Genomic DNA, 14,989 nt, shown 5'->3' on the forward strand with positions numbered 1-14,989 from the left:
GACAGTTCTGTACCACAAACCTGAGGTACCCTTGGTGAGAAGGGCAAATTGGGACATGGAGGTAAGCATCCTTGATGTCCAGAGACACCATATAGTCCCTTTCTTCCAGGTTCGCTATCACTGCTCTGAGTGACTCCATCTTGAACTTGAACCTTTTTATGTAAGTGTTCAAGGATTTCAGATTTAAAATGGGTCTCACCGAGCCGTCCGGCTTCGGTACCACAAACAGCGTGGAATAATACCCCTTTCCCTGTTGTAGGAGGGGTACCTTGATTATCACCTGCTGGGAATACAGCTTGTGAATGGCTTCCAATATCGCCTCCCTGTCGGGGGGAGACGTTGGTAAAGCAGACTTCAGGAACCGGCGAGGGGGAGACGTCTCGAATTCCAATTTGTACCCCTGAGATACTACCTGCAGGATCCAGGGGTCCACTTGCGAGTGAGCCCACTGCGCGCTGAAATTCTTGAGACGGGCCCCCACCGTGCCTGAGTCCGCTTGTAAGGCCCCAGCGTCATGCTGAGGACTTGGCAGAAGCGGGGGAGGGCTTCTGTTCGTGGGAAGAGGCTGTCTGCTGCAGTCTTTTTCCCCTTCCTCTGCCCCGGGGCAGATATGAGTGGCCTTTTGCCCGCTTGCCCTTATGGGGACGAAAGGACTGAGCCTGAAAAGACGGTATCTTTTTCTGCTGCGAGGTGACTTGGGGTAAAAAGGTGGATTTTCCAGCCGTTGCCGTGGCCACCAGGTCCGATAGACCGACCCCAAATAACTCCTCCCCTTTATACGGCAATACTTCCATATGCCGTTTGGAATCCGCATCCCCTGACCACTGTCGCGTCCATAATCCTCTTCTGGCAGAAATGGACATCGCACTTACTCTTGATGCCAGAGTGCAAATATCCCTCTGTGCATCTCGCATATATAGAAATGCATCCTTTAAATGCTCTATAGTCAATAATATATTGTCCCTGTCCAGGGTATCAATATTTTCAGTCAGGGAATCCGACCAAGCCACCCCAGCACTGCACATCCAGGCTGAGGCGATTGCTGGTCGCAGTATAATACCAGTATGTGTGTATATACTTTTAAGGATATTTTCCAGCTTCCTATCAGCTGGTTCCTTGAGGGCGGCCGTATCAGGGGACGGTAACGCCACTTGTTTTGATAAGCGTGTGAGCGCCTTATCTACGCTAGGGGGTGTTTCCCAACGCGCCCTAACCTCTGGCAGGAAAGGGTATAATGCCAATAACTTTTTAGAAATTAGCAGTTTTTTATCGGGGGAAACCCACGCTTCATCACACACCTCATTTAATTCATCTGATTCGGGAAAAACTACGGGTAGTTTTTTCACAACCCCACATAATACCCTTTTTTGTGGTACTTGTAGTATCAGAAATGTTCAAAACCTCCTTCATTGCCGTGATCATGTAACGTGTGGCCCTACTGGAAAATACGTTTGTTTCCTCACCGTCGACACTGGAGTCAGTGTCCGTGTCTGTATCAACCTGAGGTAACGGGCGCTTTAGAGCCCCTGACGGTGTTTGAGACGCCTGTACAGGTATTAACTGATTTGCCGGCTGTCTCATGTCGTCAACAGTCTTTTGTAAAGTGCTGACACTATCACGTAATTCTTTCCATAAGACCATCCAGTCAGGTGTCGACTCCCTAGGGGGTGACATCACTAACACAGGCAATTGCTCCGCCTCCACACCATTTTCCTCCTCATACATGTCGACACAACGTACCGACACACAGCACACACACAGGGAATGCTCTGATAGAGGACAGGACCCCACTAGCCCTTTGGGGAGACAGAGGGAGAGTTTGCCAGCACACACCAGAGCGCTATATATATACAGGGATAACCTTATATAAGTGTTTTTCCCTAATATAGCTGCTGTATATATTTATATGCCAATTTAGTGCCCCCCCTCTCTTGTTTTACCGTTTCTGTAGTGCAGGACTGCAGGGGAGAGTCAGGGAGCCTTCCTCCAACGGAGCTGTGAGGAAAAAATGGCGCCAGTGTGCTGAGGAGATAGGCCGCCGAAAAAGGGGCGGAGCCTTTCTCCCGCTTTTTTATGTAAAAATAGGCAGGGGTTAAATACATCCATATAGCCCAGGAGCTATATGTGATGTATTTTTTGCCAAAAAAGGTGTTTTTATTGCGTCTCAGGGCGCCCCCCCCCAGCGCCCTGCACCCTCAGTGACCGGAGTGTGAAGTGTGCTGAGAGCAATGGCGCACAGCTGCGGTGCTGTGCGCTACCTTAGTGAAGACAGGACGTCTTCTGCCGCCGATTTTCCGGACCTCTTCAGTCTTCTGGCTCTGTAAGGGGGACGGCGGCGCGGCTTCGGGACCCATCCATGGCTGGGCCTGTGATCGTCCCTCTGGAGCTAATGTCCAGTAGCCTAAGAAGCCCAATCCACTCTGCACGCAGGTGAGTTCGCTTCTTCTCCCCTTAGTCCCTCGATGCAGTGAGCCTGTTGCCAGCAGGTCTCACTGAAAATAAAAAAACCTATTTAAACTTTTACTCTAAGCAGCTCAGGAGAGCCACCTAGATTGCACCCTTCTCGTTCGGGCACAAAATCTAACTGAGGCTTGGAGGAGGGTCATAGGGGGAGGAGCCAGTGCACACCGGGTAGTCCTAAAGCTTTTTACTTTTGTGCCCAGTCTCCTGCGGAGCCGCTATCCCCATGGTCCTTTCGGAGTCCCCAGCATCCACTAGGACGTTAGAGAAATTATGGTTATTGAGGTTAATAATACTATGGGATCAAAATGACCCCCAAATTCTATGATTTAAGCTGTTTTTTAGGTTTTTTTGAAAAAAACACCCGAATCCAAAACACACCCGAATCCGACAAAAAAAATTCGGTGAGGTTTTGCCAAAACGCGTTCGAACCCAAAACACGGCCGCGGAACCGAACCCAAAACCCGAAAAATTTCCGGTGCACATCACTACTATATACACATATCACACTACACACAGGGAGAGGAGACCCTCCATCAGGACAGTACTGGCAGAGACAGAGGGGAAGCTGTACTCACTACTATATACACATATCACACTACACACAGGGAGAGGAGACCCTCCATCAGGACAGTACTGGCAGAGACAGAGGGGAAGCTGTACGGACTACTATATACACATATCACACTACACACAGGGAGAGGAGACCCTCCATCAGGACAGTACTGGCAGAGACAGAGGGGAAGCTGTACTCACTACTATATACACATATCACTACACACAGGGAGAGGAGACCCTCCATCAGGACAGTACTGGCAGAGACAGAGGGGAAGCTGTACTCACTACTATATACACATATCACACTACACACAGGGAGAGGAGACCCTCCATCAGGACAGTACTGGCAGAGACAGAGGGGAAGCTGTACTCACTACTATATACACATATCACACTACACACAGGGAGAGGAGACCCTCCATCAGGACAGTACTGGCAGAGACAGAGGGGAAGCTGTACAGACTACTATATACACATATCACTACACACATGGAGAGGAGACCCCTCTATCAGGACAGTACTGGCAGAGACAGAGGGGAAGCTGTACGGACTACTATATACACATATCACACTACACACAGGGAGAGGAGACCCTCCATCAGGACAGTACTGGCAGAGACAGAGGGGAAGCTGTACAGACTACTATATACACATATCACACTACACACAGGGAGAGGAGACCCTCCATCAGGACAGTACTGGCAGAGACAGAGGGGAAGCTGTACTCATTACTATATACACATATCACACTACACACAGGGAGAGGAGACCCTCCATCAGGACAGTACTGGCAGAGACAGAGGGGAAGCTGTACTCATTACTATATACACATATCACACTACACACAGGGAGAGGAGACCCTCCATCAGGACAGTACTGGCAGAGTCAGAGGGGAAGCTGTACTCATTACTATATACACATATCACACTACACACAGGGAGAGGAGACCCTCCATCAGGACAGTACTGGCAGAGACAGAGGGGAAGCTGTACGGATTACTATATACACATATCACACTACACACAGGGAGAGGACGCCCCTCCATCAGAACAGGGATGACAGAGGGAGGGACAATCTGTACTCATTACTATACATAAATACATATCCCATTACACACAGAGACCGTGCTCAGCACTGAGGGTCAGTGTTACAGTGGGAGGAACCTGTACCAACGACATCAGACACACAGGAACCGGGCTCAGCCAGCCACACAGCGACACCAATCAGCTCTGTTGTGACCACAAACACAGGGGAGAGGCACAGGCTGTTTTGGTAAAGATGACTTTTCATCCAGAGACAATGAGAAGATGTCAGCTCCTTCATTTGTCGTCTCCAGGTACCCAGCGAGGTCACACAAGACGCCAACATCAGTAATCTAAACCCCTAATTCCTCCTCCAGGTACATGTTTCCTATATACACTGCTGTATTTTATAACGGCATATATCCGGATTACTTCTAGGATGGCTCATTCACTCCTATCCGCATTCTTCAGCTAGTAGCACCGGACCAGGCCACCAAGAATTGCATGAATTGCTTAATACAACCTGACAAAATCAGTAGTGTAACAATACAGTGAACATTTGCACCATTAATTTCTAAAGTTTTACCCCCAAACAACCAGTTTGTCATCAGCCAATGGTGCGCTCCCAATACAATAATAACTGCAGGAAAAGCACAATAAAAATAAAGTCCAGTGATAACACATTACCAAAAATGCACCAACAAGTGCACATTAGCATAGAGGTTAGCATTACTGACTCCTTGCACAAAGGTTTGGGGTTTGATTCTCACATAGGCCCAGTGTGGAGTTTGTATATTCTCCCTGTGCTTGCGTGGGTTTCCTCTGGGGACTCCGGTTTCCCCCCACAATCCAAATATATACAGGTAGTTTATCTGCATTCTGAGAAAAAAACAATTATCCCTAGTGTATGTGTCAGTGTACATGTGATAGGACAGAGGCTCCCAACTCTGACTAAATCAAATAAACTGGAGGTACTAATCTAGTTACCTGTGCTCAGGCACAGATATCCTTAACACCTGGACTGCAATGGAGTTTGGGAACCTCTGCGATAGGGAATATAGATTGTAAGTGCAACATGGACTCATGACTAAATATTCTCCGTAAAGTAAATATGTCTCTCCTATATAAACACTGGTTAAATAATAAATGCACTATAACCCATTTTCTCTGCTCACATGTGTGAACGACCCCTGAAATGTAATTCATGTATTTGGGAGCTTCTAAAACACATTTATGCGAGCAGCAAAAAAAAAAAAAAAAAACTGAAGTAAGAACAGAACATTTCAAATAAAGGGGCAGATGTATTAACCTGGAGAAGGCATAAGGAAGTGATAAACCAGTGATATGCGCAAGGTGATAAAGGCACCAGCCAATCAGCTCCAATATGTAAATTAACAGTTAGGATCTGATTGGCTGGTCCCTTTATCACCTTGCACATATCACTGATTTATCACTTCCTTATGCCTTCTCCAGGTTAATACATCTGCCCCACTGTCTGAAATATTAGCACATTATGGATCTTCAGAGATGGATGCAGATGTTGCTCTCGCAGCAGAATCTGCGTCCTTACACTCTCACACTGCACAAGGGAAGGTCGCCCAGTATGTGTGGCGCTGCCTCACGACGCATTCGCAATTTAATTGCGAACATATTGAATAGAGGTAGACCCCCATCTGCGTAGGCAGAGGTCCCTCTGCCATGTTTCCAAACGCAGGCGACGTCAGAGGCAACAGCAGCCATGACACGCCTGCATTTCCTGTTCTCACCCCCCTTCCCCGGACGCCCATTGCCAGTCAATCACCATGCGATCGCATCCTTCTGGGATGCGACCGCATAGTGAAGGGTCATGCACTATAGCTAGTACACGTGTGCAGACCCAATGGATGCAGCTGCTGCATGCGAACACAGCGGTTGCGTCCATGTCTATATAAGGCCCTATAATCATGATGAAGAATGTGTTGTAGTTACGGCACATAATGTTTCCGCAATTTAATAAAGGGTTAACCCTGTCCGCCAGCGATTGGTCGATACAAGAGCTAGATCCAATGTTTGTGGGTGAAAGTGACGGATGGCGCAGGCCTCATGTCAGAAACCAAGAGCTGACCGTCACGTGTTACCCCACTGGGTTTCATCAGGGAGGTCGCAAACTGTTATACTCGTACATAGGCTGCTTCCTTCCCAAATACACTAAATACAGTACCAGCAGATAAAAGGACATTTCTAAATAAGAAGAAACCAGGAGAACCACAGAGACTTATCAGACAGAGCGCTTAGATGTGAGCTAAATATTCCACATATTGAAAAAGTTATTTCACAATGAAAGAACAAGGTCACTTACCACGCAACATCAAATCGAAACCCCAGATCAAATATCGTGTAACAGGTACCTAAAATATAAAGGCACGATGATTAGTATTTTTACATTTCTCTCCACGGAGAGCTAATATAATACGTGACGGGTCCTCATTAAGAGACAAAATTGATGTATTGAGCATTTACACTTCATTGGGACTTTTTGTTTGGAGTTTTTTGGGCTCCCAGTGCCACCAGGTATGATATATTCACCTGCGGTCAGTATGCCAATCTCGTCTGATCTTGGAAGCCAAGCACTGTGGGGCCTGGTCAGTACCTGGGTGGGAGACCACCAGAGAATACTGGGTACTGCAGGTATTTGGATCAAAACCTGTGACACAGGACTTGGAACTCCTTGAAACATTAATATTTCAAAGAATAATGAGGCACATTGCATGTGGTAGGGGTTAGAGCCTGGTGTACATTCTCTTTCCTAAAATTTATCTCCCATATTGGAGAGGTGAACAATTTGACTCACCAGGATTAAGAGATCTATAATAGATATATTTTGGCTCATTGAGCCAATGCGCCACAACTCATTTTTATGTGTATTTAAATATATTGTCGTCCACCCGCTTTTTAAAGTGATAATAATAAAATGTATATTTTAACAGAGATAACGTTTTTGTATGAATTAACTAAGTGTGCCCCAGAAAAGACATAGTCCTTCTTTCTTTCTTTTGGTTTTTGTGTCTATACAAGAATCAGCTTTCTTTTCGGGTCCTCATTAATCACTTACTGTGAAGGCCACAGATGTGGACATGGTCTGTATACATCACTAATTACTATCAATATGTTCCTAGATCTTTTGCGACAGTGACCACTGTATACTGCCGATACTAACAGAAAACACCCGAGTACAGGATGAACCCCAAACATTGTTAGCAAAGGTTTCACACAAGTGGAATAACATGCCAACAGGGATGTTATTTCTGTGTCATGTATAATAACGGAGTGTATATAATTATGGCTGGAAGAGGAGACCCCCAGGACTCAGGAGTGACTATGTAGGAGTCCCAGTGACCAAATCAGTTGACCTGCTAATGTATCATGTGCATCGGCGTCTTATGCGAGATCAGCCTGGGACTCTGAGGGGAAAACACCAGCAAAGGGCAGCAGAGGATGGAAGTTGCGTTTTCCAGGATACAGATAGCCATGCATAAATTCAACGACAGCGCAATGTATTGTTACATGTTGCACGTAACAATGGCATGTTGGCTGTGTCCCATTGGACGTCCAAAGTACCAATATTGCACAATTCAGTTAGGTCCATATATATTTGGACACTGTCAATTTTTCTAATTTTGGCTCTGTATACTACCACAATTGAATTGAAATGAAACAATGGAGATGCGTTTGAAGCACACACTCTTCGGTTGATGAACAAAAATACTGTATGAAACGTATAGGGATTGCAACCTTTTTTATACACAATCCCGTTTCTATGCCTTTACTGTTCTCGACATACAATATATGGACGAAAGTATTCGGACGCTTGACTACTACACCAACAGGGACTGTAATGACCCTGTATTCAAATACATATACTTTACTATGGAGTTGGTCCCCCTTTTGCAGCTAAAACACTCTTCTTGGAAGGCTCTCCACTAGATTTTAGAGTGGGAATTTGTGCCCATTCATTCTGTAGAGCATTTATAAGGTCAGGCACCGATATTGGATGAGTAGGCCTGGCTCACAATGGGGGTCATTCCGACCCGTTCGCGCGCAGCGGTTTGTCGCTGTGGTGCGAACGGGTCTGGAATGCGCATGTGCGGTGGCCACACTGTGCACGCGCGTCGTTGCCTGCCAACCGTTACGACGCGGACAACGAAGAAAGCGGACGCAGCGGCGAACGCAAGAAGACTGACAGAAAGAAGGCATTCCTGGGCGGCACCAGACCGTTGCCTGCTGTTTTCGGGGAGTGGTGAAGAAAACGCAGGCGTGTCCAGGAGAACGGAGGGCGGATGTCTGACGTCAAAGCCCCAGCATCGCTGAGATCGTTGCACAGGGTAAGTATGTCCAGGGCTAGTCTTGTTCTGCACGAAAAATTTTTTACCTTAGCAGGGCTGCACAAGCGTTCGCAGACCTGCTAAGCTAAAATACACTCCCCCCGTAGGCGTGGACTAGTTGATCGCAGCAGCAGCAAAAAGTTGCTGGCTGGGCTCAACTCGGAATGACCACCAATCTCTGTTCCAGTTCATCCCAAAGGTGCTCCATGGGGTTAAGGTGAGGGCTCTGTGCGGGTTAGTCAAGTTCTTCCACACCAAAGTCATCAAACCAGGGGCCTAATTCAGATCTGATCGCTGGGCTGCGTTATTGGCGGCCCTGCGATCAGATAGTCGCCGCCTACAGGGGGAGGGTAAAATCGCTGTGCAAGTGTGCGTTCCTGTGTGTTGCAGAGCTGCACAAAATCAGTTTGTGCAGTCTCTGCACATCCCAGGACTTACTCTTCCAGTGCGACTGAATCCTGCTGATTGCACCCGGAGCCGACGTCAGGCACCCTTCCCTCAAAACGCTGGAGCCGCCTGTGTTTTTCCGGACACTCCCTGAAAAGGGTCAGTTGACACCCACAAACGGCCTCTTCCTGTCAATCACCTTGCGAAAGCCCGTGCAAATGGATACTTCGCACCATCCCGACGCTGACCGCCGATGCTTGTTGTAGCCATCAGACGCGTCTGGCAATTTTGGTGCATGTGCAGTTCAGATCTGATCGCCCGCTGTGGGAAAACGCACAGCAGCAATCAGATCTGAATTAGGCCCCATGTCTTTATAGTTCTTGCTTTCTGCACTGGGGCACAGTCATGTTGGAATAGAAAAGAGCCGTCTCCAAACTGTTGCCACAAAGTTGGAAGCATAGCATTGTCCAAAATGCTGAAGCATTAAGACTGTCCTTCACTAGAGATAAGGTAACTAGCCCATACCCTGAAAAACAGCCCCATACCTTTATCTCTCCTCCCCCAAAACTTCACAGTTGGCATAATGCAGTTAGGCAAGTAATATTCTCCCGGCATCTGCCAAACCCAGACTCGCCCATTTGACTACCAAACCGAGAAGTGTGACTCGTCACTTCATAGAACACGTTTCCACTGCTCAAAGGCCCAGTGTCAGTGTGCTTTACACCACTCCATCCGACGCTTGGCATTGGACTTGGTGATGCGAGGCTTGCATGCAGCTGCTCGGCCATGGAAAAGTCTTTGTGCTTACAATTTACATTAATGCCAGTGGAAGGTAGGAACTCTTCAGCTATGACAGTAGAAAAGCGCCGGGAATTAGCTCCCGGCGCTATTCAATACAACGCAGTGGTAAATCGCAGAATGCCCGCTCTCCCGGACTAAACAGGGTGTTTTGTCGAGAGAACGGGTACTATCCGACTTAAGCGCCTGGCGCGACGCTGTTTTTGCTGCACATAGGGCAGAAAACAGCATTGCGCCAACACTTTTGCCGGATTACTGCTCGCAGCCCTCCGGGGGTGCAAGAAGAAATCCAGTTGAGGGTGTAACATGGCTCCGTATTGAATAGCGCCTGTAGTTACTCAACTGTCACTGAACTGAATCGTGCCCATTATATCTATATATACACACACACTGCAGAACTCAACCACTCTACTCGGTCAACAACCAATAGACAGACCATATGAAATATGGAGATAGGATGGATTCTAGTGAAGAGGACAACATGCAGTTGGACACACAATGTAACATGAGTAGATTATAGAGATTTGAGGAAGTCCTAACGGACATACAGAGGGAGCTCTGCTAATAAGTTCCTCAAATCAGTGTCCAGAGGGGAACCAAGACTTGGAAATATAATGAACCTGTAACGTACAAATATTTAACTGCTAAAAAAGCTGCACGTGAGAAAAGTGGTTCTAAATATCCCTGCAGCAGACTCCAGGCTTCAGACTGCTGATGGACAGATCATAAATAAGAACAAATTAACAAATCACATCAAACAATCAAGGGGACAGATCCAACAACTCCGTTTAGATCAATGGGTTCTGTAGTTTCTGTAGGGACAGCTTATTATCAGGGTTAGAAATAACCTCCAACTGGGCAGTTCTAGCCGATAACCCTTTATTTATATATCAGCAACATAGTTTCTCATGAGTATGAAGCATACATGGGGACGGTTGGGAACCTGGTGAATAAGATCAGAAGAGATGAAACCAGACTGTCCCAGATCACAGTCACTGACAGCACAATCTGTTTACTCCCAACAAAGCAGCTCCTGTGTTTTGGGTAAAATCTGGTATCAGGAATCTGGTTTATAGGGATACACCTTATTACTAAACTGCTCACAATAACTATTAGAGATGATGTTGATTTTTAGCACTTTAACTAGACATGCACCCAGGATGCAATCTGAACTGAGCTATCGCAGTCTAACCTAACTAAATTTGATTGGGCACAAATACAGCCTGGTTGGCTAATGCCCAGCCGTAGGGGTTAGCTGGTCTTCCATTAAGTGGGCAGCAGACAAAGCACTTTATAAAACAGTTCATCCACCACCTGTACAATATGTTCTACGTTTATGAGGTTAAATCTCATTTGGCTGAATGGATGGTTCAAGGATGGCAAAATTCAAACTCAAGACAAATTCAGGACACAGCACTGAACGATGACAGATTATTCTGCAACCGGTGACAGATTATGTTCTAAATAGTCTATTTCCAGGAAATAGGAACAAGATGTGCAGCAGAGATGGGTCTTCATGGAAAACGTGATACTGAATAACTGTACTTCCCGATTCTGCTAAATTACTTCCCCAAAAGTAGAGTACCAAACCCAACCGGATATGAAAAGATTAAAGGGACAAACACTGTGCATACGGGGTGAGGATTGGGTAAGAATGGGAATGGGCCAGACCCCGGCATGCAAGGACGGACCGTCTTCCTGCAGCAAACCCTGCCAATGCATGGATCTGGACCAGACAGTACCCATTTTTACCCAGTCCCTACAGGTGCAATGTCAAACTGATGAGGGGATACCACAATTAAATATTCATTTACAGGGGATGTAGTCATGATCCCGGCAGACCGACGCTGGGATCCCGGCCGCTAGAATGCCGGCAGTGGGCCCAGGAATATTCCCACTAGTGGTGGGAATAGAGTGGGAATATCACCTGTGGCGAGCGCAGTAAGCCCACAAGGTGCTTTGTTGCGCTCACCCTCCTGCCGGCGTCGGAATGCTGATCCCGATCCCAACCCATTTACGCTATGTATTGATGAGATCTGTCCTCTAGCTGTACAATGACAACATAAACACCTGCACTGATCCCAACCGAATATTACCTGCAGAATAGATTTGCTTTACCAATATAAAGCATTTCACATTAAACACATATGTACACGGGTAAGAGGAAAGCTAGATTAAGAAAGCAGAATAAGAAGTTACATTATGGAAGTCAATTAGCCTGAGGACACGTAAAATGATCCATCCTATTGGTATACACCAAATTAGATTACCAATTAACAACGCATTATATATATATATATATATATATATATATATACACACACACAGATCTCCATACAGCGCCCTTAGTCTGTCTCCACCTCAGCATACACTGCAGGATGCACAGGAAGGGTAGAGGGCACAGCCAACAGCGGGGGGCCACACAGCCCATGGCTGTAAATATGCTAGGCACCTGCATGAACCCTCGACTGCTCTATACGAAAGGGGGCATCACACTCCCTCAAGGATGCACCCTGTGGGGAACCCCTCACTCCCTGAATGAATGAAACCCCGTGGGGTCCCCACACTCCCTCAAGGCTGTTCCCTGTGTGGGGCCCAATAGTCGCATAAGCTGCTTCCTGTAGGGGCCACACACCCACATAGGCTACAACCTATCAGTGCCCGATACCCTCTGCAAGCTGCTCCCTATGGGAGACGAACAGACCCTCCAGGCAGTGGCCCAACACCCATTCCCCACACACTGCTCTGCGAATGATGAGGAGAGCCGGGTGGGTTTGGGGTAACTGGGCGGTCTCTTACCCACGATAATGAGGGTGGCCCAGAAGGCCAGGGTGATCCCGGTGTACAGCATGAGGTGCCCGTTCATGCTGGAGCTGGCGGAAGACATGATGCTCTGTGCGCCGCGGCCCCTCGATGTCACACTGACCCGGGAGAAGGGAAGCGCACGGATACCGGGGACAGGTCAGCTGACGCCCTCTCTCCAATCACCTGACTACAGGACACGTGACCACCTTGCTGTAGCGTAACGCTGTGGGCCGCCTCTCACAGGGCAGCCCATACGTCTCTCAACGTCATCACGCTGCCTGCGTCTACTCCGGCGCCATCTTTGTCCCTGGCGTTAGTAGTCATGTTGTCACTAATATGGGGTGGGGTAATTCTGAGTTGACCGCAGCCAGCAGGAACTTTGGGGGTAATTCCAAGTTGATCGCAGCAGGAATTTTTTTTAGCAGTTGGGCAAAACCATGTGCACTGCAGGGGAGGCAGATATAACATATGCTGGGAGAGTTAGATTTGGGTGGCTAATTTTGTTTCTGTGCAGGGTAAATACTGGCTGCTTTATTTTTTCACTGCAATTTAGATGGCAGATTGAACAAACCACACCCAAATCTAACTCTCTGTGCACGTTATATCTGCCTCCCCTGCAGTGCACATGGTTTTGCCCAACTGCTAACAAAGTTCCTGCTGCGATCAACTCAGAATTACCCCCACTGTTATATTAAAGAATGGTCGGGTCAATACTATTATCCTGTGGATATTATATATTAAACGTATATCTATATATATATATATATATATATATACTAGGTGATTCATCGCGCCCTATGGGCGCTCTTCACACCGTCGTAAGGGGCTACGCCCCCTTAACCCTTGCACACCCTTGTGGCGTGCAATATTTTTATTATATGGAGTATTACATCCAATCATAATTGTATGAATGGTTAAATATTGCACGGACAAAGGGCGTGCAATGGTTAAGGGGTGGAAGCCCCTTGCAACGGCGTGAACAGCGCACGCAGGGCCTGGTGAATCACCTAGTAGGTGCTTTGGTTGGGGGAGTAGGGGGTGCGGGGAAGAGGCGGATGGGATCCTGGGGTGCCACGGGAGGGGCGGTTGCAGTGGTGCCACAGGTGGGGGAGGGTGCGTGGGTGCCGCTGGTGGTGGTCCGGAGCCAGTGCGGGTGGTGGAGGAGCAGTTTCGGGGTTGCCCCGAGTGGGGGAGGGGTGGGTGCGGCGGGAGGTACGGGTGCGGGGTCGCTGCGGGTGGGGGAGGGGGTCCGGAGCTATCGCGGGTGCCGGAGGGTGTGTGTGGGGGTGCCGCGGATGAGGCCCGGAGGTACTGCGAGTGGGGGAGGGGCGGGTAATGATTATCCTGCTTCTCCTCCTGTCAGCAGCTAAGCTGCTGTCCTCCCTTTGGCAGTGGCTCTCCCAGAGACTCGCACAGCAGGCAGTCACTATTGTTTGCGCCGGTGTCCCAATGCGCCGCATTACAGGGAAGAAGATGTACGCAATAAACTACAGCTCCCAGCAGCCCTAAGGGGCGGAATGCTTTGGTGCTAAGGGTTGCTGGGAGCTGTAGTTGATGTAGTGCGTCTACTTCCCTGTAATGCGGCGCGTTGCGACACTGGTGCTAACAATAGGGACTGGCTGGCAGAACTGTGTGACTGGCTGAATCAATGTAAAAGGTGAGAGTGCTGTGCAGTGTCAGTGACACAGCACACAGGCCTGGCGCTAGCCGCTCAGCAAAGGGATGCAGTGCAGGGAGGCACCAGGAAGTAGAGACATTCTCCCTGCTCTGCATCCCTGTGCTGAGCTTCTGCTGCTATCCCTGCTGCTGGCGGCTGCTGTCACACATGCAGCGGCACCGGAAGCACAAAACCTTTTCTCCCCCTCGGCGCCGGCAGCACAAAGCCTCCTCTCCCCCTCGGCGCCGTCAGCACAAAACCTCCTCTTCCCTCTCCCCTCCCCTGTGTGACATTCAGTGGCCGGGAGGGAGCCAAAGTGGGCAGAGCTAGATGGGAGTAAGGGGCGGAGCTACACGGGAGCATGCTGCAGCTGGAGGATGAGCTGCTACAGCTTCGGCCAGCCAGACTTCATTAGATAAGTGTCTGGAAAGAGAGTGTGTGTGTGTATATACAGTGTCTGTGTATACTGTATATATGTATGACTGTGTATGTATGTAATGTATGTACAGTATGTATGTGTGTGTGTTTGTATATATATGTGTCTGTTGTGTGTGTGTATGTGTGACTGCTGCATAATGTGTGTAAGCGGCACTGGTACAGGGGCGTTACGTGTGTAAGCGACACTGGTACAGGGGGCGTTACGTGTGTAAGCGTCACTGGTACAGGGGGGCGTTACGTGTGTAAGCGTCACTGGTACAGGGGGGCGTTACGTGTGTAAGCGGCACTGGTACAGGGGCGTTACGTGTGTAAGCGGCACTGGTACAGGGGGCGTTACGTGTGTAAGCGTCACTGGTACAGGGGGCGTTACGTGTGTAAGCGGCACTGGTACAGGGGCGTTACGTGTGTAAGCGGCACTGGTACAGGGGCGTTACGTGTGTAAGCGTCACTGGTACAGGGGGGCGTTACGCGTGTAAGCGTCACTGGTACAGGGGGCGTTACGT

At 48.4% G+C, this 14,989-nt stretch overlaps 1 protein-coding gene across 1 annotated transcript in view; it reads right to left on the reverse strand.

Moving 5' to 3' along the window:
* Nucleotides 1-12,667, reverse strand: part of ATP6V0B (ATPase H+ transporting V0 subunit b) — a 46,490-nt gene extending 33,823 nt beyond the window's left edge. Inside the window, exons 1-2 of the mRNA XM_063939491.1 lie at nucleotides 12,386-12,667; nucleotides 6,379-6,427 (exon numbers count right to left, since the gene is read on the reverse strand). Of these exons, the coding sequence (XP_063795561.1) occupies nucleotides 6,379-6,427; nucleotides 12,386-12,473 (137 nt within the window). The 5' untranslated portion in view covers nucleotides 12,474-12,667. The remainder of the gene's footprint in view (nucleotides 1-6,378; nucleotides 6,428-12,385) is intronic.
* Between the last annotated feature and the right edge of the window lie 2,322 nt (nucleotides 12,668-14,989).

The sequence above is a fragment of the Pseudophryne corroboree genome, chromosome 9 (genome assembly GCF_028390025.1).
Source record: "Pseudophryne corroboree isolate aPseCor3 chromosome 9, aPseCor3.hap2, whole genome shotgun sequence".
NCBI lineage: Eukaryota > Metazoa > Chordata > Amphibia > Anura > Myobatrachidae > Pseudophryne > Pseudophryne corroboree.